At 54.4% G+C, this 25,195-nt stretch overlaps 4 protein-coding genes across 4 annotated transcripts; 2 read left to right on the top strand and 2 right to left on the bottom strand.

Moving 5' to 3' along the window:
* Positions 1 to 2,519: 2,519 nt before the first annotated feature.
* J4E78_004077 (uncharacterized protein) lies at positions 2,520 to 6,387 on the top strand (the record flags this gene model as incomplete). Its single annotated transcript, XM_049364709.1, has 2 exons — positions 2,520 to 6,074; positions 6,286 to 6,387. The coding sequence occupies 2 exons, from the start codon at positions 2,520 to 2,522 to the stop codon at positions 6,385 to 6,387; spliced, it is 3,657 nt and encodes a 1,218-aa protein (XP_049223787.1).
* A 2,518-nt stretch (positions 6,388 to 8,905) lies between these two features.
* J4E78_004076 (uncharacterized protein) lies at positions 8,906 to 11,150 on the bottom strand (the record flags this gene model as incomplete). The annotated part of the gene is made up of 4 exons (XM_049364708.1): positions 8,906 to 9,705; positions 9,755 to 10,236; positions 10,403 to 11,045; positions 11,144 to 11,150. The coding sequence occupies 4 exons, from the start codon at positions 11,148 to 11,150 to the stop codon at positions 8,906 to 8,908; spliced, it is 1,932 nt and encodes a 643-aa protein (XP_049223786.1).
* A 4,882-nt stretch (positions 11,151 to 16,032) lies between these two features.
* J4E78_004075 (uncharacterized protein) lies at positions 16,033 to 18,354 on the bottom strand (the record flags this gene model as incomplete). The annotated part of the gene is made up of 5 exons (XM_049364707.1): positions 16,033 to 16,267; positions 16,322 to 16,405; positions 16,509 to 18,041; positions 18,091 to 18,190; positions 18,243 to 18,354. The coding sequence occupies 5 exons, from the start codon at positions 18,352 to 18,354 to the stop codon at positions 16,033 to 16,035; spliced, it is 2,064 nt and encodes a 687-aa protein (XP_049223785.1).
* A 5,033-nt stretch (positions 18,355 to 23,387) lies between these two features.
* Positions 23,388 to 24,699, top strand: J4E78_004074 (uncharacterized protein; the record flags this gene model as incomplete). The annotated part of the gene is made up of 3 exons (XM_049364706.1): positions 23,388 to 23,392; positions 23,527 to 23,539; positions 23,806 to 24,699. The coding sequence occupies 3 exons, from the start codon at positions 23,388 to 23,390 to the stop codon at positions 24,697 to 24,699; spliced, it is 912 nt and encodes a 303-aa protein (XP_049223784.1).
* Between the last annotated feature and the right edge of the window lie 496 nt (positions 24,700 to 25,195).

Genomic DNA, 25,195 nt, shown 5'->3' with positions numbered 1-25,195 from the left:
TCATCGCACAATACGCCCGCCAGTCCTCCAGGCGTGCATCGTGTCCAGCATCTGCCGTGCAGCGGTGTCTGTCCGTGTTGGTGAAGGGGCCCGGGCTGGGATCGTCACCAAATCCCCTAGTGGAGCCAGGGCTGGAATCTGAAGCAAAACCAGCGGCTGCCCACCCCTGCAGATAATCGAAATGTCCAACTGCAGACCAATCAGAGGCCGGCTGTCATGTCTGGATGGATTCCCCTCGCTAGGCCGTTGCAGGCCAGCCGGGGCGTCCATTTTGACTTGCAGGCATCCGTCATGGCTGGGTGTGTCAGTGCTTCGTTCGTGTTCTGGTCTCCTCGACGTTCCCTTTCTCATCATCACACCTACCTTGCGACAACGACCCTCTCCACGACACTATGCTGCCACGGCCCAGCGGCGCACAGCCTGGCTAAAGAGCCACTCCATTCTTCGTTTCCAGCATCGACAAGGTGCTGCCTCACGTGCCCAGGCCTCTCTCACAAAGAGACCCAGCGCCACGTCAACGGGCTGCAGAGCATCTTCAACACGGCGCCAGACTGCCTTTGTTGACCGCTGCGCGCTTCTCACACTCTCCAGTATCTCCAGACGACTTTGCCTGACCTCCAGGGCCAGTTTGACGCGTTTACGGCACGAAACGGGCGTTTTGGGCGTAAAGGCGACAATAGCAGATCGAATCTCAGCTCCCGGCGCCGAGCAGCTGCACCTGTTCCACCACGGATCGGGGTTTGGCGCTTTCCCTAATTCCCTGGTTTCGAAGCACGGGCCTTGCCGCTAGCGCCTCGTCTACCACGGCTTGCAAACACGAACCTCGACTGACACCCTGTGGTTGACGTCAACCTGGGACACAACAATTCGCCGGCCAATCGCGCGATCACTCTTGAGATTACACACGACGGTACATCAAAGGAACCCTTTTTCTTTTCTGCACCATCCGTTTGCTACGACCACTGCACGCGATCCGGGCCTGCTCTTACGACCGAGATTTCCAATCCGCTTTGACATACGACCTTTACCTGTGCCCATGCCGCAATCGCAAGTTCTTTGTACAGTAAGCAACCACCAACATGTCTGCTTCACGGTATCCGGAGAACGGCAGATATCCCCGCGACAGGTCGCCGCCCTACCGGGATCGAGATCGAAGACCATCCAACTTTAGTAGCGGTTACCCCCCAAGGGGTAACGAAACCTTTAGACCAAATGCAGAGCCTGGCGGCTTCTCAAGAGAAGTACCGAAAGGTCCAAAATCTCTTTCCGATGCGCCACGTGGCCCGCCAGTGGGTCCACCATCAGGTGCATCTGCAGCGCCACGCGATGATAGAGGCCGAGGATTTGCTGGCCGAGGTGAAGCTACACCACTACGTACCGCGCCACCATTAAGCAGCGGTCCTGGGTTTCCGCACAACTCCCAAAATTCCTGGAGGGCAGATCGTGACCGAGACCGCGACTTTGATCGGCGCGAGCGACGGCCGACCCCACCAAGGCGCTCACCTATCCGGGACTCAAGAGATCCGCGCGATCAGAGGGACTTTGTACCGCGAGATTTGGATGTCAATCGCGCACGGCGAAACTCACGAGACGGCCCCCCTTCAGCTGGTTCCACCTACTCTGACCCCCCACTCCCCGGTACAGCTTCATCGTATCGTGGCGGAGGCATTGGCCGCGGACGAGGCGGGTTTTCTGGGCGCGGTCGAAACTTCCACAACGATGACCGGGAAAGACACCACGACTCACGTGATCGCATTCCGGAACGGACATATCGGCCGCGGAGTCGGACACCCCCAAGGCGCCAGGAGCGAGACATTCGGGAAGATCGCGATTTCGACAGGAGAGAACGTGATGATCGGAGGTTCCCCAGAGAGTACGACTCCTACATCGGCCCAGCAGGTGCTGCGAAATCAGGACTACGGGCGTTGGACACACACCGAGGTCCGGGCCCTTCTGATCTGAGGCATCTACCTGGTACGCCTACGGGGCCAACCCCGCACTCATCTCACCATGCCTCTCCGTCCGACAGGCTAGGGCCTCAGGGAGATACTTACTCAAGACGATCTTCTGTTGCCATCGATCCTCTCTCTGCCAAGGATCCTCGGCGGGAGCCAGGGAAAGACGAGGCTCTCCTGGCCAGCCGCGCTGAAGCGTCCAGGGAGAGGTACGCTCCGCGTGCTTCATCGCCTCCTGCTTCCATTCCAGCCTTCGGTGGGTCCAATGTTTGGAGGGCGCCCATCTCTGACAACAAGCCAAGCGCTGCGACAGTAGCACCACCGAAGCCTGCTCAGCCTACTCCTGTTTCTACTACTAACACCTCTGTCGGTCCTGCCACACCTGCTGCTCCTGTTACTCCTGTGAAGGCGGCAGTAATCCCAACTGCACCAAAGGCAACCATTCCCCCAGGCCTCTCGACACTACCACCCACTGGGCCAAAAGCTGACCGGGCGCCGGATCGTCCGCTGCTTGGAGAGGTACCAAAGCAAGAGAGCAGAGTGTCTCACCCGGCTCCAACACGTATGGAACCACCTTCTATTCCTCCTACTGTTGTTCCATCTCAGGTCACTGATGTACCAGGCTCAGACAATGTAACTGCCAAGGTCCCGATCTCGCCCCAAATGGCTGCGCCCCCTAAAGCTCCCACGATGGTACCATCAGCTCCACTAACCGCTCCTACTGCGCCATCAGGTGCTGCGAAGTCGCCTCCACAAGGCCCTGCTGCACGACCGCGTGCACCACCTACAGCTCCTCAAGCGGCACGAGTCAACGTATCCCCATCGTTCTCAAGGGCGACTCTTCCACAGTACACACCTCGAGATGCATCTCCCAGTGCGAATCCTTCAGGGTTTGGTCCGCGTAATGGTGGCGGAGGAGGCCCTGCGATCAACACATCCCCGCAAAGCTTACCAGCGAATATACCTACGGGCCCCAAAGCCGACCGCACTCCGATGGCTCCTAGGCCACTTTCATCCTATCCGCAATCGGACAGGCCTGGCTTTCCTCCCGCTAGAGGCCCATTGAGCGGCGGTCCTAAGAGCATGCAATGGGTACGGCCTGGATTCAATTCGAGCCGACCGTCGGTGCCAACCAAGCGCGAATTCCCGGCTGAGGATCGTGAACGACCGTTCGGTACTGCCCCTAAAGCTCCTCGACTCGAGCATAGCGTCTCTGCTGCACAGATCCAGCGTAATACACAAGCTAAATCAGTATCACCGTCATTTTCACGCATTCAAACCGAAATCGAAAGACCGAGAGAACGTGCGGTATCCGCAGAGCGTCCTGTGGTGCCCTCACCCAAACCTACTCCGATCGAGACTAGGCGACACTCTGATGTCGTCATGGCAGAAGCGTCACCTCGAATGGCCAAGCCACCCATGTCGGCTGCGTCGTCTGCCCCGGAAGCTCTGCAAGACTCTGACGACGATCTTGATCTTGACGAGGACGACTTCGCTGAGTCTGAGGCGAAATACAACCGAGAGCGAGCACGTCTAGAGGCCAAACGGGTCGATCTGAGTGCTCCGCACTTGCGCGCTACAACTCCCTTGCAGGAGATTGTTCTGCTGTCATGCCTCAATGTCGAGCATCTTCCTCAAACACAGCCAGATGTGGTGTCCGTCGAAGAGACAAGCACACCCTTTCCCCAGGAGCAGGAAGAGTCACATCTTTCACCTGTGCAAGCACGTCATGTGGAACCAACCACTAATCAACCTGCTCCAGAGAGTATCACGGCAGATCTACCGACACCTAAGGCGGAAGAGTCCGAGGATGTCGAGATGGAAGACAAAGAGGAGACTGAAGAGAGGTCGGCTGCACCCGCAACGATGGCGCTTCGCCTACGACGTGAGACCTCTGCAGAGCGGGAAACCTTACCCGACCTCAGTTCGTTGCCCTATCTAGGCTCAGGCCCGCCAACGCCTCTATCGGACATTGGGCAAGACCGACCAAACCTATCTGACGATATCATGAACGCCATTCGAAGCAAATTACGCAAGAGCATCGAGCCTGAGCTTAACACTGATCAGATTCTCGAACGATACGCAGCTGCATATAGAGCGTGGCGTGTGTCCATCCGTCCCTTGGACGAAGAGCGTGACCAAGACGATCAGGATAGACAGCCGTCAGCCGAGCCAACACTGAAGGCTGTCACTCCCGATGTACAAAATGCTGCGATGACAGGGATTCTGGATGGGTCGCTCGCTCCTACAGGCCGGAGGAGCCACGCGAGTCGATGGGCTACTGAGCTTGATCTGGAAGCTGTCATCAAAGAGTCTTTGAAGACTGCCGAAGAGGAAAAGTTAGGGAAGAAAGACAAAGAGCCACGCAAAGCCATGGCTGACCCGGAGAAGGAGGCCGATCTACCATTGGAACTTACCGAGGCAGAGGCTCAGCGCAGAAGATTCATCGACACTAACTTCCAACGCGAACCCGGTCAAGGGATTTTCGTGTTTCACTATGAGCCGCCAGAGGATGACTTCACCCCCGAGGAACACAGGGTCATGGTACATAACTACAAGGATCAATACGCAAAGAAGTGGGGTAAGCTGGCCGAAGTTCTTTACAAAGAAGTTGGAACCGAACGTACCTACAAGGATTGTATCAATCATTACTATGCTACCAAATGGGGCAGAGAATACAAGGGTAAACTCCGCAAAGCTCGGGCTCCCAGGAAGCGTGGTGGAGCCGTTGGTCGTGGTCGTGGAGCTATCGCCAACATGGACCGACCCGAAGGACCAGGAGAGGACGGTTTGCCCTTACCAGTCACTGAGACTGGGCGGCCTCGACGCCATGCGGCTCCCAAATTTGGCCCAACCGAAACTGAGTTCGACCCGATCACAGGAATGCCCATACCAGGCCGAGCACGCAGGCAAACTGACGCCGACGACACGCAAGAAAAGGCCATGCGGCGTGGAAAACCGGCGAAGGACAAGGTTGGCCGGAAGGCGAAGAATACGCCACTCGCGGCCGTTCCTATAGGCTCACCTGTCAAGGTCGATCGTAAAGACAAGAACATGGGAGTCAAGATGGAGGACGACCTTGGCAAGCGGCCCATGAATGATATGCCAATACCCATGCCACTTATCCCTATGGAGGATCAGATGATGCTGGCAGGAGATTTGCAGCAGCTTTCTGGCCTGCCTGGCAGTCTTATGGATCGACCGAAGACACAGGCTGGTGCCAGACCTGGCCCATCTAGCTACTGGTCCGTCTCCGAGTTACAAGACTTCGATAAGAATGTTGCACACTTTGGCACGGACTGGATTGCAATTGCAAACCATATGGGCACCAAGACGCACACTATGATCAAGAACCAGTATCTGCGTCTTGTCGAAAGTGGCAAACTAGACTTGGAGCAGACAGCAAAAGAGGCAGATGCTCGAAGGGAACGAGGTGATGATCTAGGTCCACCGCCAACACCGACTCCAGCACCCAAGAGACGATACGAGAGCACACAAGCGGGACCTATCCGCCCCATCGCACCTACGCCTGAACATGGGTCTCCGCCTCCGAACCCGCTTGTGCACCCAAAATTATCTCCTCCGCATTCAACTCCTTCTTCGAGATTCTCCACTATCGCCCAAGCACCTGTGCAGAGCAAGCCCATGGTGCCTCCGCCCGGATATTCTGCCCTACCAGAGACTAGCCTGGCGTCTGTACCCTCGATACCACCACAGCAGTCGCCGCCCGCTCCCCCTCAGCGTGCACCGCCGCAGCATCATCACCAACACTCCATGTCGCAGCATAAGTCGCAGCCGCAAGGGCCACGAGCTGGATACTTTTCCGAAGACCTAGCTCCACGTTTCGAGTCCCGGCCACCTTCACAACCTGCCGGCAACCAACAGGCACACCGGCCATTGCAACAACATGCGCCTCCACAGCCTCGCGTTCAAGAGCAACACCACTCGCCTCTCTATCGTGGACTTCACTTTCAGGAGCGAGACGTTGCGGGTAGACCTGAAGTTCAGCAGGAGCAGGAGGCTCAGCGCCGGTTTCATGAACACACACGTCGCATCTCACAGGAGATGTCACAGCATAGACCTTTTGCTCCCGGTGGTGCACCGCCGATCATGCCGCCAGTACGTTCGAACTCTGGGCTGAGATCACCAGAACACCGTCCGTTGCCGTTCTCGCACTCTCGACACTCATCGCAAGCGCAATCGCTCAGCCAAACGGTGGCCGATGTGTATTCTCCGAGTCATAGTACTAGCCACAGTGCGCAACAGCTGCCGCCACGGTCGACCATTCTTACACCGCCTGTCAAAGAAGAACCTAGAAATCCTCCTCCAGTTAGCCTTCCCCCAGCTCAACCCCAAGCGATGCTTCACACTCAATTACAGCATCCTCAGCGCGGCCCACCACCTATGCAAAACACACCTCCGCCTGCAGTAACAAAGCCGGCTGTCGAACCACGCAAGTCTAACTTGATGTCCTTACTGAATGACACCGATCCTGAGGAGCCCAGACGTAAGAAGCCAAGCGAACAAGGTCCGCCATCGCATACCTCTACACCTCTGCAATCAGCACCAATCGCGCCTCCTCCTCCCACGACGCAAAGCTACACGTCATCGTCAAGACGCCCGCTCTACGAAGATTCTATGGCTGCTCAATCTCCGTATACCCGTCCAGCATCGTATGCTCAGCAGTCTTCACTTGCAAACGCAACATCAAACAGGCCGATCGACCTGACTGAGGACAAGCCGTCAGTAAGTAGGCCAAGTCTGCGCGATACTTGGCAAGCCCAGCAGCCGTTCCACCGAGGGTTGTCTCAGACTCCACAGATCACGTCGCTTTCTTCAACACCGACCGGCCTGCCTCAGCCGCCCAATGTCAACGATAGAATGTTCAGCAATCACCGTTCTGTCTTCTCCCAGCATAACACTCCACGTCAAAACCCGACACCGCCACCTCTTGCCGGCTTCAACAACTCTCCAAATCCGCATTCGCGCACGTCGAGCGTGAGTGGGCCACCTGGGTCGTTGCCTCGACATGGTGTTCCGAGCACCACTGCAGCACAGCATGCGCAAGCACTGAGTGCATCATCACAGATCCTGCAGCCGAACCCATACGCCCAAGTTGATCCGCCGGGCAGTGGTGTCCCGCCACCTGGACCTATGGGGATGCGGCCCAGTCCGCACCTGTCGACAAGCCACATAGCACAGCAGCAGAGGGACTCATCCGGACGCAACGACCATTCGCAGGCCTCAAACGCAAACCTATCGTACTCGAACCCACAAACGCCCAACGAGCATCCAGCCCACCCTTTTCAAGGGTTGAGTAGACTGACGGAGCCTTACCGTCCTCGCGATCCTCGTGAGGCCCACGATTTTGATCCTCGTCACTCGGATCGCGACACCGGCCGTGAGTTGTCTCAAAGGGCCGATTATCTACGTGAACAGCTTTCCAACCCCGCGCTACGTGCGCCAGGTCCTCCAATGCATGAAGATCTGCGATACCAACCCCAAGATCGGGGATATCTCTCGCAACGCTCACAGACTCCGCTTTCTAGGCCGGAGCACGGCCAGCCTCCACCTTTGCAGCATCCTCCGCACTCGTCTCTCGGAGTAGCAAACCACTCTCTTTATGGTCAGCGCCCTCCCGAGGAACCACAACATCACTTCATGCGCAATCCTCGTGATCGCAGCATGACGGACCGTATCCGCGAGGAGCAAGCCCAAGCTCAAGCTCAACACCAGGCAGCGATGAATCGAGAAGAGCATATGCGAAGAGAAGCTGAACAAAACTCAAGAGAACGTGAGATGCGCGAACGAGATGCACGAGATGCGCACTACAGGGACAGCATCATGCGAGGAAGACAAGATATGAGGGGTCCACCGCCACCACAACCCAGTTCAGGGCCAGGATCAATCCACGACCCTCGGCCACCTACAGGACCTATGGACTGGACGAGCGGTGTAAGGCATCCGCAGGACCGTGGTCCATGGCAACGCTAGGGGGTCAGCTCGATTGACGTTTCGGATATTACATGCTCTACGCATATGATTTCTTTTGTGTCTCAGTAGATAGCTTCAGCGTTCCCGGCGTCATGTTTCTTGACGCCTTACTTGTTCATGTTTGAGAGAAAGGATGACAGTCATGCCGCGCGGTAGTCTTGCCTTTGGCGTTGGGTGGTGCTTGTCCTGCCTGTTTAGTTTTTGTTATACCAGAGCGAATGGTTTGGAAGAGCAGAAAGAGATGGCTTTTGGACCTTTCTTGTAGAAACTTGTAGTGTATTATACGTAGCTGTTAAGCTAATTGCGAGATGTTCTGAATGAACTTGACTGCTCCGATGGGCTTGATGCTGGTGAAGTAAAGCGTTCTACGCGTGCGTGGGGCAACAGCAAATCCACGGGCGTATCTACCAATCATCTTTAACTTGGCAGCGAGCTGCACGGCAACCCCCAAGGTGGGCGAGCAAACATGCTGTCTCCGATTGGTATGCTAAGGCAGTAACCAATAGAGATCCCACGCTACAGCGCTGACATGCGCCAGATTGCTTGGTCCTGCTAGGCTGCCACGTCGAGTGCGTTGAGCCTACCACGTGTTGTCGTGGTCTGCTGTGGTTGATCTGCACTGCAATTACTAGCGTGTTCAAGGCATTGTGATGAACTGTGTTCAGCCTGACATCTTTGGTGTCATGACGGCTTTATAGTAGCCTCGCGTATACTGCAATGCTTAGCGTCAACAAGATGCTCTAATAGTTGGTACAGCATAGTAAGGGCACATGAAGTAAAGGTGATGGGTTGTGATGTTCTCTATCACTGACTAACATCAAGGGAGGTCTTGTGTACCCGTGCATAGGAGAATAGAGCCATAGCTAGATAGCAATGGCCGAGTTTCTTATAAAGACATTCATACTGAGCGGTACCGGTACGGCTATACAGACTCCTCATCCAGGACCACGTGGACCTCAACGCCGATAAGCCTCCGCAACAAACCCATCCCACTCCCCCTTAAGATCATCCTCCAAGCTGTCACCCGAAACCCTCATACCCTCAAACGCCAACGATCCAACGCCCGGCACCTCATACAAACAACCCTCTATCGACCCATCACCAGCGAACGTCATATAACCCGTGCACTTGCGACCAAACGTCAACTGTCCAGTTTCCAGATCGCGAAGACGCCAGCCAAGCGAACAGGGTTGACCTAGACTGTCGGAGTCGCCGGGGCCGGGGTTCATCTGGATGATTCCGTCCCAGGCGCCCCAGCGGAAAGTCGCCCACCAGATACCGCGGGAGGGGTCGCGGGCGAGTGTGAGGTCGAAGTTGTAGTCGTTGAAGATGGAGCTGGCGGTTTCGCAGGAGATGGAGTAGGTACCGCTGAGGAGGAGGGGTGGCGAGGGTTGGTAGTAGTTCGGGTATGGGTCGGACTTGAGGTAGGGTGATGGGTACATTCGGTCGGGGCTAGGATGGTACTGCTCTTGCTTGATGCGGGACCTTGAGGGGGTTGATGGTGGCGCGGAGGTGCGGCTCTCTTGCTTGATCTTGGGAACAGATCGCCTGGCGGTAGGCTCCTTCTTGATGGGTGCTTTCTTTGGCGCTGGCTCTTTCTTGACTCTCGCAACTTTCTGCGGTGTCGCTACCGGGCTAGAGACGGTACTACCAGCGCGCTTGCGTTTGGTCGGCGCTGGCTTCCTTGGGGTGTTGTTGCTTGCCTGCTGCGCGTCCATATACTGGCTAAGCGACGCTCCTCCTAAGGCCAAATTGACTACGAGATAGGATTAGCAGCGTCAGATATCAGGGGTCTCTAAGCCTACCAGTGACGTTGACAGCGCTATTTACACCCTGAGAGCTTCCAAGACCTGACTCGCGAGCGACACTCGGTTTGGAAGCCTTCTTGGTCACTGCACTACCATTCTTCTTCAACTTCCGGTTCTCCGCCTCCCATTCAGCCTTCAGTTCGCTCTCGACCTTCAAAACCCATGCTGGTACCTCAAGTTTGAACTGGTTCATAGCATTCAGGAGTCGCACTTTCGCCGCATTCTTGTCCTTGGTGACCGGTAGTCCATAGTGAATGAGTTGGGCGGAGTAGAAATGCCACACCTGGTCTTTCGCTGGTGTCGCGACTTCAGGCTTTCGACCCTTGCTGTAGAGATTGGGGGCTTCCGGGCGGAGGAGAGCCGCGAGTTCGGCGACACTCGCGCGCCCGTGGTGGTTTCCGTTACCAGGGTCTGCGTAGAGGACAGATGAGTAGAGGAAGTCGCCACGGCGGGCTGGAGGGGCGAAAGTCGCCATGTATCTTGAAGTGATGGGTATCGATATAGGCTACGATTTCCCAACAGATAGTACGTGGAAGATTCCCGCGAAGGGGTGTTGCAGAGTGGTAGAGCGGATTGCGTGGGCCGACGGTAGGCTACCAACGAAGCTTGAGTCCGTGCTTGGTCAGAGGAACATCTACGGTTCACCCTTCTACATCCAAAGTTTCCTCGGCGCTTTCAAATCCCGAGGACTGTATGTCTTCTTCTAGCTTCACCCTGATCTGTTCCTCGGCTTTCGCCTTTTCTCTCTTTTTCTTTATTTCCGGACTTCCGTATTCTTTATCGAGATCGGATACGAGATTGAATATATTGCGCAGAAAGTTGGTGTAGAACTGGGTGTCAAAGGCTTGATGTCGTCGACACAGAATCTTCTCCCAATCGTTCTGGTGCTCGTGAAATGCGCAACTATCCTTTACATCGTCATACAAACGCTCACGTAGATGTGGATCTTTTGGTTGGGAGGCTATAATCCACATCACTTCGGCAAGCCAATCATGAGAGAAGCATTTTCTGATGTCTGCTGCAGTCGTGGTGTTCAACGGATAACCGACGAAGACGAAGGCCATCCACTTTAGCAAGAAGATTCGGAACGGCGAATTCGAGAGCAGAGATTTGTCCAAGGCGTCTCTGTCGATCTTCTGACACAGAATACCCGTGGGTCTTTCAAGGTCAACCATCAAGGTCATAATGTCCTGCCTCAACAGCGGCACGTCGTAAACTTCTGCAAAAACATACAAGCGGAGGAATACGTCGCCGTAGAAAGCTGAAATTGCTGTTTCCTGGCGGTAATCTGTGATGCTGTTAGCATGTAAAGGGCAGCAGTAAGTAGCGCGCAGTAATGTACTTCTTGGAACCAGCCAGTCAGGGTTGCTGTTAGGCTTCCTATACCTCGCATTCTCCGTCTCCGTAGTGTCGATCGGGGTAGAGTTCTCATGCCGTGTGGCTTGCGCGTATAGCCAATCCTGGTACAGGCGGAATATGTCTGCCCCGGTATCAGGCAAACTTATTGACCACACCTCTGTTTCGAGGAGGGGACCCCCAAATGCTTTGCGAAAATACCCTGAGTAGAAACATGCGATATCTTTGTGAACTGTGACGACAATGTCATCAAGATCAAGGCGAACAGTGACGTGCGCTTGGCTTATCGTGCTATCGGTACGGATCAGTTTGGTTGACCAATCGAGAGGTTTATAGTTGTGATTCGGGTTAGAGCTTGCTGAATTTAATGAGACTCACGAGAATGTCGGACGTTTGGACTTTTGGCTGGTCAGTTGGGCTTCGGCTGGTCTCTTAGCAGCATTTTCCATGGTTATTATGGTGACTTTGAAAAGGACCAGCGAATTGATCCAGTCTCGCTCGAGAGTTTTGGGGAGAGATATGGGAATTGAGCTGGGACTGAAGGGATAGTTTGGGTACAGGTGCTGATGTTACGAGCTGAACAGAGATTGCGGGCCCCGGGGGCACCTCGGAAACTGTTGAAGCTTGACGCGTGCGACTATTTGAGACTAGCGCGACTTCGACGCGTCTTCGGCCCTGTTGCCATCTTCGCATGCAACATCTGTTCTAGTATTGATCATGAACGGAAAATCAACGCATTGCAGCTCGGTAGTGGTTCGGACTGGTGTCAACACCCGCACATGGATTTGTTAAGGTCTCGACTCATACCCAGGTATGAGCAGGCCAATGGAGACGGGTCGACGCGTGAGATGACGACAGTCTCAGCTCAGCCACCGTGGAGCAAGATCTCATAATCATCGTACGCTTCCAAATCTTCCCAATTGCTTACGGGTGGTTCCATTTGTGACCTACCATCCACTCCTCGGGGAATTGTGAATGAAAAGGTCGAATCTGATGGCAGTCCAACACCGGCCGAGAAGGGTATTGCCTTATCTTCTTTCTTTTCCAACGTGTCAGGCTCATCCTTTGGGTTTTCCTCCGTCTGCGCATGTGACTTTGACTCCAGCATCGCATCCTCCATATCGTAAACCTCGCTCATGCATGCTCGCAGAAAGCTAGAGAACCAGAGTCCTTCTTTCTGTTGCCTCATTTTGCAGACCGCAATCGCTTCTTTATCACCCTTATGCTCGTGGAAGTTGCAAGAGTCACATAACTCTTCCTGAAGCTTTCGTTTGGTCGAAACACCTTTCATAGGCATAGCGACCGACAACAGATCGGTTAAGAACGACTTGGGATAGCTTCCCCAACCGTCTTTAGATGCCCCTACGGAATGTACTGCGCGTTTCATGACAGCATATCGACAAAGGGGGGAAGTAGAGGGTAGGTTACGGTAGAGTCTCCGGATGCATGTACTTGTCCACCCGTCTGTGCAACCATTATTGTGGTTGTTGTAGGCTGCAAGCTCGACTAGCAATGTCATTACATCGTTTCGCAGCTGTGGCGTATTATAGAAGTCCGCAAAAAGGTACAGGCTGACGAGCGTTTTCAGATAGGAGTGGCGCTTTTGTAATAAGAATTCTTGTCGAGTTAGCTTCTGCCAGATCTGGTCGACGGCATATCTCACCTTCTGTTGCTACCCAGTCGGCGGCTTTCGACCAAGGTTTTGGCGGCGCCGACACAGGAGCAGTAGGTTCTTCGTCGGCTACCCAGTCGTCAGTTCTAGCTGATCACATTGGGAAACTTCGCATTTTAAACTGATGTACCTTTTCGATCTTTCGCCAAGTCACTCTTTGGAGTGATTTGGTTATCATGGCAGTCGACTGACCAGACAGTGGACCGTCCATATAGCCAAAATTGGAACAGCCTCACTGTCGAGGCTGTTACACCCCTAATAGAAATTGATCTGTCTTTGGACTCGCGGAACTCAGACTTAAACGCTGCGGCAAAGTAAGGCGATTGAGAGCATAGTGACTCCCTATGCAGTATGTATGTCTGCGGACCCTCATCATCATCATCACCATCAATGTTGATCGCAACGAAGGTCTGGTCCCGGGATCTTGTCATCAAACTTAGTCTATAATCATTCACAATAGCTGACATGGTCGAAACCATATCGTGTTGGCAGGTTACAATGAAAGGTTCGCTTGCCCTAGATAGGCACGTACAGTAAGGCTGGTCTACTCCGCTTCGTCTGCGTGGCGGAGGTTGAACCGGGGGTCTCCATCAGAAATTAACACACTGGAGGTATGTATATCCCAGGATACCGAAAAGCTCGTATTGGAATGACGGTAGATGGCGTTCACTGTTGAGGTTCGCGGAGTGTGCATGCGCGATGGAAGGGAAAAGGCGGTGGAACACGCCCAGGCGCCACGCGCACCACGTGCTAACGACTTTTGTGTTAGCGCAGCTTCCACATCGCGCAACCACGGAGGGACGGCTATCACGACACTATCTTCACTTCAGACCAACTTCAACATTACACCGTCGACTTGATGTTTCCGGTCCCCAAATCACCGCGAGCTAGGGGCGTCCTCTTGTGGCGACCTACCAGCTTTCCGCCACCCTTGAACATGGACGATGCGTCGGCTACTTGACGCCCCGAAAGCAGGCAAAGGAGCTACTCAGGAAACAGCCGCATGTGTATTCTCTGACTCGAGGTAACATTGCTACGTCAAAAAGAACAACTACAAGCAAACTACCCTGCCTTCAGCGACGGCAAGCTACAGCCACAACATCATCTCCCACACAACCACTCACAGACCGCGCGTAATTCTCCTGAACGCACACACATTGCACCCCTACAGCCGGCGACACAAAGTCCCGGAAAGAGAAAACATGGGGCATGGACACGCCGCTCCCGTAAGCGTACCGCAAAGCATGCCTACACATGGCGAGACGCACCCGTAAAAAGCACACACTCGAGCAGGCCCAGGGATACTTCTTCGAGCTTTCTAGCGCGAAGCTACACATGCACCCTGATTTTTTTCTTCCCACCACACACCACATAATCGTACGACATGCTGGCACATAGTTCAAGCCATAAGCGAGAGGTACCAATCGGCAGCCCTCCGAACGGGTGCTCCCATGACGGCTTTTTGGCGCAAAGGTACCTGCCCAACCGTGAGATATAGCAACTTCAGATCGCCGATTGGCGAAGAGTACCATTTCCCACCCCTCCAACCCACAAAGGCAACGGCCACTGGACACTCCGTGCCAACTGAACTTCACATTCCCCCCATTTCAAATACCCAGATGACCACGCCCAAGTAGCAAGCATGCATTAGTGACAGTAATCAAAGGACATAGCAAAAAAGGGATTCCGAAGTGGCTGAATGGCAATTGATCTCGCTACCGCAGCCCCCCAAAGCCTTCAAGCCGGCATCGACAAGCCAACCGCTCACACCACCATGACCCCCAACTCCACCCATCCACAGCCTCATGATCTACAACGCTCGCTTTCCATTAATCCTTCAAAAGCTAACATACCACAACGCTCGCCTCGCACTGCATTCACAAAAAGACAATACGTACAGCCCCACACTCCACGTGTCTATCGTACAAATGTCTACCACCTACATTCCCATCCCCACCCATCCACCCTCCCCACGCACAGACACCGTTCCCTCGAACCAGCAAGTACACACCGCGTAGATCAATGTGGCTTCCGCCCTTACTCCCCCTCCACCTCCATCTCCACCGCCTTCCTCCCTCCGACATCCGACCCCCGACTCCTCCGCGGTCTCCATCCCGCAAACCCGCACGCAACCGTGCCACACCCAAGTCAAGTCAATTGAGGCACAGTCGGACCCGCAGCACCGACTTCCGCACCCCCAGTCCCTTCCCAAATCTAGACCGTGCTCGCGAGAGAGGTGATGTGTAATTGTACGGCGTAGTCGCTTCTGAAACAAGCGCGCTGGCCATGTGTGACGTAAGGATTGCGGCGGGGCGAGGTGAGATGGTTGTTTGAGCAGGGGACGGGGCACGTGAGACGGAAGGATTTGGGAGAGGGGGAGGGGAGTGTTGGTATGACGGGTTGCTGGGGTGCGTGATGTGTGTGAGGGGGGTGTTGGTATGATGATGTACTGTGATGTGATGTTCTTGATGTGTTGATCGTATGTCTCTTGGGATTTGCATGCGTTATGGGATGGGGTGGTGTTTCATCCTGAGTGCTGGTTTCTGAGAGTGTAATGAGGTAACGCGTGTGCAAACTGGATGCGAAGTATGGGTGTTGGTCATTGTAGTAAGCATACGAAAGGTCACGGTAGCAATGGCATGCGAAGACAAGAAGTGCAGTTATGCGTTTTGCATTGAGTTTCAATATTATACACACGCCGCCTCACGAAGAGGAAGACGCAAACCACCAAGCTACCTGCATATTCGAGAGATGTATCGACGATATGCGTATGCGTGCGCTTCAAATGGTATCCCAGTCCGCCATCAAACAACTTTTGCAACAAAGCAAGCCATGCCGCCAAGGATATATCCAACAGAGGGCTGAACGACGACAACGAGCAAACAGATCGGAGCGCAAGGGAAAAGAAAGAAGAAAAGGGAAAAACATGAAACGATGAGACGAGAAAAAAGAAGGGGTACTCATGTTCGTAGTGTTGTGTCGTCAGCCAACCCCTCAAAAAGCCAAAATCCGGTGGTATCACCATCCCCTAGCTCCGAAGGCTGGAAAAGAAAAAGCAAGAACAAATGCAGTGCGGACATCGTGAATGTATGCCGAACAGAGGAAAACAGACACCGGTCTAAGAGATTAAACGCGAAGACAAGAAAATGAACAAGAAAAACAGCAGACTGGTATCCTTCTAGATGGCTGCGCCATTGATTGCGCCGAAATGCTCATTTCACATGTGTGACGTCGTGACAGGGTATGCTCAGTAGTGGCTACCGGCCATGAGGCTGTGTTGTGGTGGCGCCATAGTCATACCAAGTCCTGGGCCAGGAATGTCGTTGATGGAGTGCGACAGACCGAGGTACTCGTTGCCGGACTCAGGCGAAAGCTCATCAGCGAGCGAGTGGAGGTGGTCTTCCTCGCCCTCGAGGTCGTCTTCTTCTTGGTAGTCACTCAGCGGCTCGCCGTCAGCGCGGGGCTCGTGTGTGCGACGATGTCTAATGAATTAATTAGTATATGATTTTTGGTTGGGCGGTAAACAGGGTACATACTGGGCAAGGTTGTCTGAGCGCGAGAAGGCCTTGTTGCACAACGGGCAAACGTATGGTCGTTCTTGTGTGTGGGTGCGTACGTGTCTAAGCGCCAGGGTCAGCGTCTATGCAAAACAACAAATAAAGTGGAGGCCCGAGTGATCGTGTGGTACAAAAATAGCAAGATGGGGAAATTGCAAGCGCTTACCTCTTGAGGTGTTCTAATCTCTTGAAGAGACGACCACAGGTGGGGATCGGGCAGGAGTGCGACTTCTGGGGGTACGGGCCGATTTCCATCATGGTGGCACTGCGGGCGCGTCGGAAAACTGGTCCTCCTGCACCGGCGGTACGAGCGACCGCGCTGTGCTGGAGGGGGCTCTCAAAGAGCTCGCCGTTGACCAGAGTGTTGAGATCGTCGTGATGCAGCGAAGCGGACTGCGGCTCGGGGCTCTCCTCAACAGTGTTGAGTGGGGTACCCTGGCGGGACATGTCCATGTGAGGCTTCTGATCACCCATCTGGGGGTAGCTCGCACCGTTGGTGCTGTTGGGCGAGTTGTGGTTTGACTCATCAACCTCAGCAAGGGGAACGACTGAGCTCGACATTGATCGCCTCAGGTCACTTGGGCGGTGAACCTGGTGAGCACCTGCACCGGAAGCGGTGACAGCAGCGGCGATACCAGCGGAAAGGGACGAACGCCTCCTACGTTGCTTGTAGGTGGGTGAGCCTTCAATGACGGAGTAGACATTGCCAGGAGCAAATGGCCGGGAAACGCCGGGGTAACCAGAGCCCATCAAGTTTGATGGTGGCATGTTCATGAGAGGGTTGAATGTGTTGGGAACTGGAAGGTCTGGGATAGCGCTGTAGAGACCAGTGTCCTCGTTCGCAATGTAAGCAGGCTCAGCACCGAGACCAATCTGGTGTTGAGGTGGGGTCAATGGCTCGAAAGACATGCCGCGAGTGCTGTAGTCCTCGTAGTGAGAAGAGACGAAGGACGGCGCAGGCGAGTACTCCATGTATGCGGGCATGGAGCTGTGGCGCTGGTGAACTTGGGACAAAGGAATGCCGTTGCGGTCGTACTGGAAAGACTGGCTCATCTCGCGCTGCTCCCGGCTCTTGACAACGGGGTTCTGCATGGAAGGTGGCATGGACATTTGCTGGTGGTACTGGGCCATGGGGTCCTCGTGGTGCATTGGCTGCTGCATTGGCTGCTGCATCTGGGGCATGGATTGCTGTACGGGGACCATGGTTGGTGGGGGCATGGAGTCCATTCTTTGCATGTCGGGCGATGTGCTCTGGTACGATGGCTGGACGTTGTTGTTGAATGACGATGAGTTGGTTTGTTGCGCCTTGGTGAGCTGCTCAAAGAGCGACTGGGATGAATCAAATTCGAAGGAAAGAGCGGGTTCGCTGACGGCCATGGTGGTCGCTTCTTGGCCCATCTTCTCGCGCTTGAGATCACGCTCGAGGGCATCGAGGAAGAGCCTGTCGTGGGGTACGCTGTACCAGTAGAAAACCTTCTGCTTCTTTTGTGTTCGGATGCAGTTGTTCTTGTACAGGAAGTCAAGGAATGCGCTCTTGGGCTCTTCCAGGGAAGCATCTGTGCCCGATTTCAGGTTGCGCAGATCTGAGAAGATGCCCTCTTCGAACTTCTTCGAGTTCTTGACTGGGCGGCCAAAGGCCTGGAATCTGAATGACAGGCATCGGACGATGTCTGTGCCTGAGATGTGGAAAAGGTTGTTCCTGCGGACTGTGAGAAGTTGAATGAATTAGAGACAAACAGGGCGCTTACCATAGAACACATGAGACGTATTCGCCTGTTGGTAGCAAGAAGCGGCGGATGTATTGGTCGGGTTGCCAGTCAACGGGTGCTGATATGAGGAAGTACTTGACTGCAGGCGCGTTAGTATGCAGGAGGACCAAGGTCAATGCGCGGGCACGTACGGTTGTCGACCTGCTGCAGGGCAACGACACTGTCCGGCGGGAGGCTTTGCTGGGCGTCCTGGTCTAATAGAAAAGTCTCGGGCGCGACAGAGCGTGCCTGGGGTGGCGGCATCTGCTGGTGGTGTTGGGATGGATACATGGTGCGCTGCAACACGTTCCTCTGTACAGGTGTTTGAAGTGGGAACGTCAGACGCGGTGGCCCTTCTTGGGGTTGGATGGAACACGAGGGAGGGCTCGACGAGGACCTGCCAGGATCGAAAACGAAAGAGTGTCAGGCTATGTTTAAAAGGATAGATAATAAAACGCGACGGTGGTGCGGATAATAAAAACGTGAGGAACCTGCCTCAGATAGCAGTCTCAAGAATTCACCAAGAAGGTACAGCTCTGGGAGGGGGATACGAAACGCAAATCTGAGGGGGCAGCGGCAGCTTTAGGTGTCGGAGGGCGTGTGAAACAGGAGGCTAGTGGTCTCACATTGATCTATTTCCGCACACCAGTCAGCGGCCTGGCCAGTGCAGGTAGCGCGGCCAATTGGGGCGCCGAGGCGAGCGCAGCGGCCGGTTGGCCGGCAGGGGTGCGGGCGACTCGTGCTGCGGCCGTGCATGCCGTGGTGAGCGCAGCGCGAAAGGTTGGCTAATGTGCTGGCCTGGCCGCCCATGCCCTCGACGAAGCGGCTTTTTCTTCTGAATTTGCTCTGGGATCCCCCAACCTTGCTCATCTCCCCGGGCGCATGTTGCTGGGACGCGCGCCCGGGGCAGGTGCGTGCCTGGGCGGCCGGGCTGCCCTTTCCTTCGCCTTGTTCGCTTTCGCTCGCGCCTTCCTGTCTGTGCCTCTGTGCCTGCTTCCCTGCTGCTGCTCGCCGCCCGCGCCTGCCCTGCGCGCCCTCGGCGCAGAGGCCACTTCCGGCCTAGCCCCGCCAGCCGCAGACACTCGAAAACCTTAACCCTCGCTTGCAGCCCACCACGAGGCCCTCGCGACACAGACGTCCAGTTTGCCCATCTAGAGTATCGATCATCGCGGTCCGATGCCTGCCGCGCTGCTTCATGCCATGGAAAACACGCTGCTTGCGTCAGTTTAGCTTCACGGCCAGGCAGGGAACCCGAGCCCACCTCCAGCGGCCATCGTCATGTGCCCGAGTGCCACCACCACCGCTGCCGGCCCTGCAGAGGCGCAACTCTAACCACCACCTAGAAGCCCGCCGGCCGCCGTCGTCCCATGGTCGCCAGAACGACATGTCGGATTCTGGACAACCGTCGTCCGGCGCACCTTCTACTGCATCCTCGACACTTCCTTTTGCTGCATCCGTCCGCTGTCAAGACACGCTGCACTGCCAGTCTGCTACCAGCCATTCCCTGATGCGGATGTGAACCATATTTGCCTACACTTGTACTGCTTCGATGGCCGGCAATCGTGTCGCGCAGAGGATCGATCACCCAAACCGCGCTACCAATGCAGGAACATCACTCTGCAGCTTCGTGCAAATTCGGCCAGTGCGTCACGGGCACATGTCGTCAGTGACCACCACCCAGCCTCGTCGCTGAAGTCATCACTCGTGGCTGGTCCATCGTCCAAGTGTGGTGCGTCTAGATGCAGGAACCAGCAGAAGTAGCACGCTGGGCATGGTTTGATCTTCATCTGAAACGCGCTTTTTAGCCAGCCTGCGGGAGCGGCCATCGCCTCTTGCAAATCTCCCAGCTCATCGTGAAGCAGCATCTGATCCAATCTGTCGCCATCTGCTTGTCACCTCCTCATGTCTGCGGTTGTCATCCACACACTACGAGCGCGTCCTCTGCCACGACTGAAGCCTCTCTGGCCGGCGTGACGCTTCGCTCGCAAGCCAGTGAGATAGCGGACCTCGTTTCAGAACTTACTTTTGGCTAGCCGTTATCCACCGGCCACCGCCGCTCATTGGTCGGGGAACGAATCAAAACCTTCGGCGTCATTCCCTCTCGCGTACAAGCGCTGCTGCAATAGGGCAGCATTACCTAGACATTCATGCGTTATGAAGACCTCATGTCACAGACACCGCGTACGCTCCAAGCTCTTGCTTTGCAATTCATGAGGTGGGGATCTCTGTTAGTGGAGCTGCGCACGCCTGAGCACATGAATGCTGGACTCATAGCACCCCACCATATGCACTCAACGAATCGCATCTCCACACTATTCAACGTTTCTTGACCGATTGCGGACTGTGCGATACTTTCGGTCTACTCATATCCGACACTCGCTCTTGAGCCCACATCGCGGGCGAACCCATATCTGAATCCACGACGCAAACATCGGCGCCGTTTCTGCGGGACTCGTGCGTGACCGTCGACCTGCAGTACCGTTGCCGAAAACAAATGTTCGCGGGGGTGCAGGTGTACTAGTGATGATACGCCTGGCGGAGTAAACAACATTTCGGGTTGGTGTGCAAAGGTACCTGCGTTAGCGGAGCCTGGAGTCGCGCTCCTGAAACTCGTGGCCCTCCGTCCAACTGCCGCAAGCGGACACGAGATGCCGGTCAAAAGTGGAATGGCTTCGCTTCAACGTCGCGTGTGATTAGGAACTGCGTGCGAAATCTGCGCTTGCCCTTATCATGCAGTGATATAGGAGCATTAGGTTAGGAGCGTGGAGTGCGAACCACCACATCAAATATTGAATAACCGTTAGTGCTATTGGAAGTCATGGCCTGCAGCAACAAACAGAACTTGTCCAGCAGAAAAGGGATAGCGATGCGCGTCCGTCGATAAGATGTCTTGAGTAATCGTGCTTTGGCGACTTGGTTCAGGAACAGACGGCAATGGACGAGTCTGGCAAGTTTAGCCGTTGCGATCGCATCGAATAACCGATGAAACCCCTTTTGCTGTGCAGCATCAAATACCCACGCATAATTCCTACCTCGAAAACTTAAATTGATCCAGTATTCAAGCAGACCTCCCGTGCCACTGTCGCAAGCTTGAGGTTGCTCACTTCTGGCAGGAATGACGAGTCAAGTCAGTGCTCCTCTAAGCACAAGGCAGCGTTGGCAGAACAGCCGAAGCAGGGTCGTTTCCGTGTTTAGGGCGTTGATCTGCCATAACCGTGTATCAGATACTCGGAGGCTGGGTATCAGACTGTCGGCAGTTTCAGGTCCATTTGTCACTTGCAGAAGGGTCCACGAGGACGACGTTGCCAGCGCGTGGCGGGGTGATCAAACTACCCGTGAGTAGTTCTCGCAGGCTCGAGCCTGAGCTGATCTGAAGATCAGTAAATGCTTGGAGATCTCAACGCTAGACAGACACGGAAAGTGTACCTTGATTGTGTAACCCGAAGATTTCCCGCACGCTGCGAAGAGCTGGATTCTGCCTTTGCATTACGCTCTTCTGGAACGCTTCTACGTGCTTGACTACTGAGCCCCACTCCGGTCATCGTCATTGCGCAATAGTGTGAGCTGAGTTCATGGCGTGAAGGCAGGACGATTAGAGTTTCTCAGCGGATAATGTGGGCTACTAACGAAGCGAAGCCACTGGCTGTCCTAGTGTCCTGATGCACGACGCATGACACATGGCAGACCCAAAGTCAATCCCGGAGACAAGCTACTGCAGCCATTCAGAAAGGCGGCCCGTAGCATCAAGAGAAGTGGTGTGCGTTTTCATCAGGGATTGCCGGACCTCGCAAGTGCTCGAAAAATAGAGATGCCTGTTAAACTGAGCTTAGGGGCGCTGGCTCTAGGAAGATTCCTGTATCATATGCAGACTATAGATGTAGCCAAGAGGTCGTGACCCCGGAGATTAGCAGAGGGTCTGCAACCCCGCTGGAATCGATAGTCGTTGCTTCCATTTACGGACTATGCAACTTCGCAGCAGCGAATCCTCAACCGCTCACGTGGTGGTGCCTGAGTCAATGGCTCACTCCTTTGCTCGGTAAGATCCGGGCGATCAGTAGATCCCGTTCTTGCGACAACTGCGGCTATCGCGACATCTAGACTGAACGACTGACAGTGGCTAGGTTACATGACGAATGTGGAAGTCGGCCGAGAAAGAGTCTGAATGAAGAGGCGAAGATGAGTGATTTGCGCACCTAGCCATGCAGCAGGGAAGTCCAAGTGCGGGACTTGGAAGAAGTCCCGCGGACCAGTCTGAGACTGACGATGCGTGGAGAAGCGGCTGAACAGCTGAACCAAGCATCCGCAGTGTTTGAACGCATGATGCTCCTGGCAGGCGCGGGATGTCCTCGGCGATGTCGAATGATCGTGGCAAGAGCGCAAGCGTGTCCAGCCACTGGAGTGAATGAGCGATCGAAGACACGCTTGAGCAGCCTTGAGACGTGGAAGCTCAGCCGAGCTGGGCCGTCTGTTCATACTTTTCAAGCTGTTTCAACTGCTGCTAACGGTATTCCAGTTCTTCTAGAACGCAGCCAAGGTGTCAACTCAATGTTGAGCAGCTGTTCGCACCACGAGTGTCAGTTCCCGTAGTCGCTGCTGGTGGCGTTGTCTAGGATGCGTCAGGTCGTTCGATGTGAAAAGTTTGAGACCCTGGAGATGGGTCTATCGATATCACTAGGATATTGCCCGCAGTATCGCCGCGAGGTGACTAGGCGTTTCCTCTGGCGAGCCTACGAATACGCTGTACAGCCCGCTGCTTTGGATCGACGTGTTGGGGTGGCGAGTCTCAATTATATGAATGTACTGCATGCAAGTGAGTTTTCCTAGCGTCTGCATAGACGTTGTTGACCGGATGAGGGTACAGTTCGTTCATTAGCAACGATAATATGTGTGGCAAAAATAGATATGCGCTGATAGCTCGCAAGCGATCTTTTGTGGCGGAAATCATCGCCTCGTCTTTCTTTGACCAGATTGCAATGTAGTCATCTCATCAGGTAGAAGATGTGAAGAGATGAAGTAAAGACAGCGTTTGTAAGACGGCTTCTGCTTTTGTCGCTAGTGGCGCTTGGCAAACTCCGACGGCAGCTGCGAGCTTCAAGCTCACCCTCAGCGCGCCCGCAAACACGCGAATGCAACAGCGTCGATGATTTCTATACTCACGGCGAGGGCCTACACACCTTGTCGTACTATTGCAGCTCTCTCAGAAGCTTCTCTCGGCCTAAAAACGCTTTCGCGACGTGCACAGCATCCACAAGCTTTGTGCTCGGCCTCCTCACGTGCTTCTTGTACCTGGAGTCGCGATGACGTCAACCTAAGCCGACGTCCCTTAGTACACACACCCTGGAAGCATTGTGGAATCCGTCCTGCTAGTCTATTCAGTACTTCGACTACACGAAGACTGAAGCTTGAAGATGAAGCAACAGGTTCTCCAGCTTCTAGAAGCGGTACAGAGGTAGGCGCAAATTTTCATACCAACAGCACAGGTCTGGTCATATCTGAGAACATGACCCTGTACATCAAGCCTGATTTATGCTTCCTGCATGTGTCAACTTCCTCTGTAATACTCGAGCTCTGAGAGAGTATCCCGTTCAGAAGCTTCCAATTTCCTTACCCCAGTTTTCCTATTTTTTAATAGTCATTGTAAACAATTCCAAAAATTCTACACCCAACATGACATCTTGTATCACCGACCGGTTATAGCTAACCATATTCACGCAGCCTTCACCCGCCTCCACTTCCGCCAAACTAGCTACAACCCTCAAATCCACCCTCAAACTCGACAAACCGCGTCACGAGCAAATCTACAACCTCCCCAATATCCTCACATTCTCGCGACTCATAGCTACCCCTGTAGTCGGATACCTAATCATCCACGACCAACATCTCTACGCCTTCTCCCTCTTCGCCTACGCCGCCTTTTCCGACCTACTCGATGGCTGGATCGCCCGCCGCTGGAACCTCCAAACCGTGGTCGGCAGCGTCGTCGACCCCATGGCCGACAAGCTCCTAATGACAACATTGGTAACATGCCTGGCAGTCAATGGTAGTCTTCCGATGCCACTCGCCGCACTTATCCTGGGAAGAGATGTCAGTCTGGCAGTGAGTGCGTTCTACTACCGATACGCCAGTCTACCCGCACCCAAGACCATGGCCCGATACTGGGACTTCAGCTTGCCAAGTGCGGAGGTACATCCCACTACCATATCCAAGTTCAACACATTTCTGCAGTTAAGCCTGCTGGGAACGCTGCTTTGCACAAACTTGCTGCATGATCCTTCCGCCACGACATCCGCAGCTGGTGGCTTGCTCCTGTCGATCCAAGACATACTAGGAGGCGAAGAAGGCGTCAAGACGATGATCCAGGGCATGTCAGCCATCGTGGCCAGCACGACCATGTACAGCGGTCTCGAGTACACCTGGTCCAAGAAAGCAGTCGTCATCTTGGGCGGCGATGAAGCCTTGAAGAGGAAACAGGGTTTCCGCGGCAGGATGATCATGGCGGGTGGCTTTGGTTCTTTCATTGCGCTTGCGGCGTACTTGTGGTTCAATGGTCGGGCTGAGGAGGACTTGAAGAAGGAGGCCAATAAGAAGCTGGGTACCAAAAGTGCGTGAGCGTTGGTAGTACGTCATGTTTGTATTATAAGGGATAGTATCCACTCGGTATTCGATAGCGCATACGAGCATGTGGAAATAAAACGGTGCGAAATTCACTTCTGCATGCCTCTGCTCCGGAATGTGTGACCACATGCAGTGTCTTCATCCCTTCGTTCGTGCCGCTCTTTGTTCCTCAAAGTCAGTAGCTCCACGTTTCAGCCACCACTATATATCGAATTTCCTAATCTAGTCATGAATGTTCATGATGATGCTTATACAGTTGTCCTCCAGTTACTTCTGAATATCTAAATGCTAGTTGGGCAAACCTGAGTGTCCACAAAAGAACGTACAAACATGAGAAAGAAGAAGAAGGGTTGCAGCTAACAAGCTGGCACAATTGAACAAGTGAAGTCGCGATGGGAGCGAATATGGATGGCCTAAGACGAAGCGTGTATGCGTTAGGAAATCAACGACGAAACAAACGAAGCATGCTGCACAGTTTGAAGATAGGCGA

The sequence above is a fragment of the Alternaria triticimaculans genome, assembly GCF_023758025.1.
Source record: "Alternaria triticimaculans strain BMP 0046 chromosome Unknown scaffold_4, whole genome shotgun sequence".
Lineage (NCBI taxonomy): Eukaryota > Fungi > Ascomycota > Dothideomycetes > Pleosporales > Pleosporaceae > Alternaria > Alternaria triticimaculans.
The sequence above is the reverse complement of the archived record's forward strand: the minus strand, read 5'-3'. Positions and strand labels throughout refer to the sequence as shown.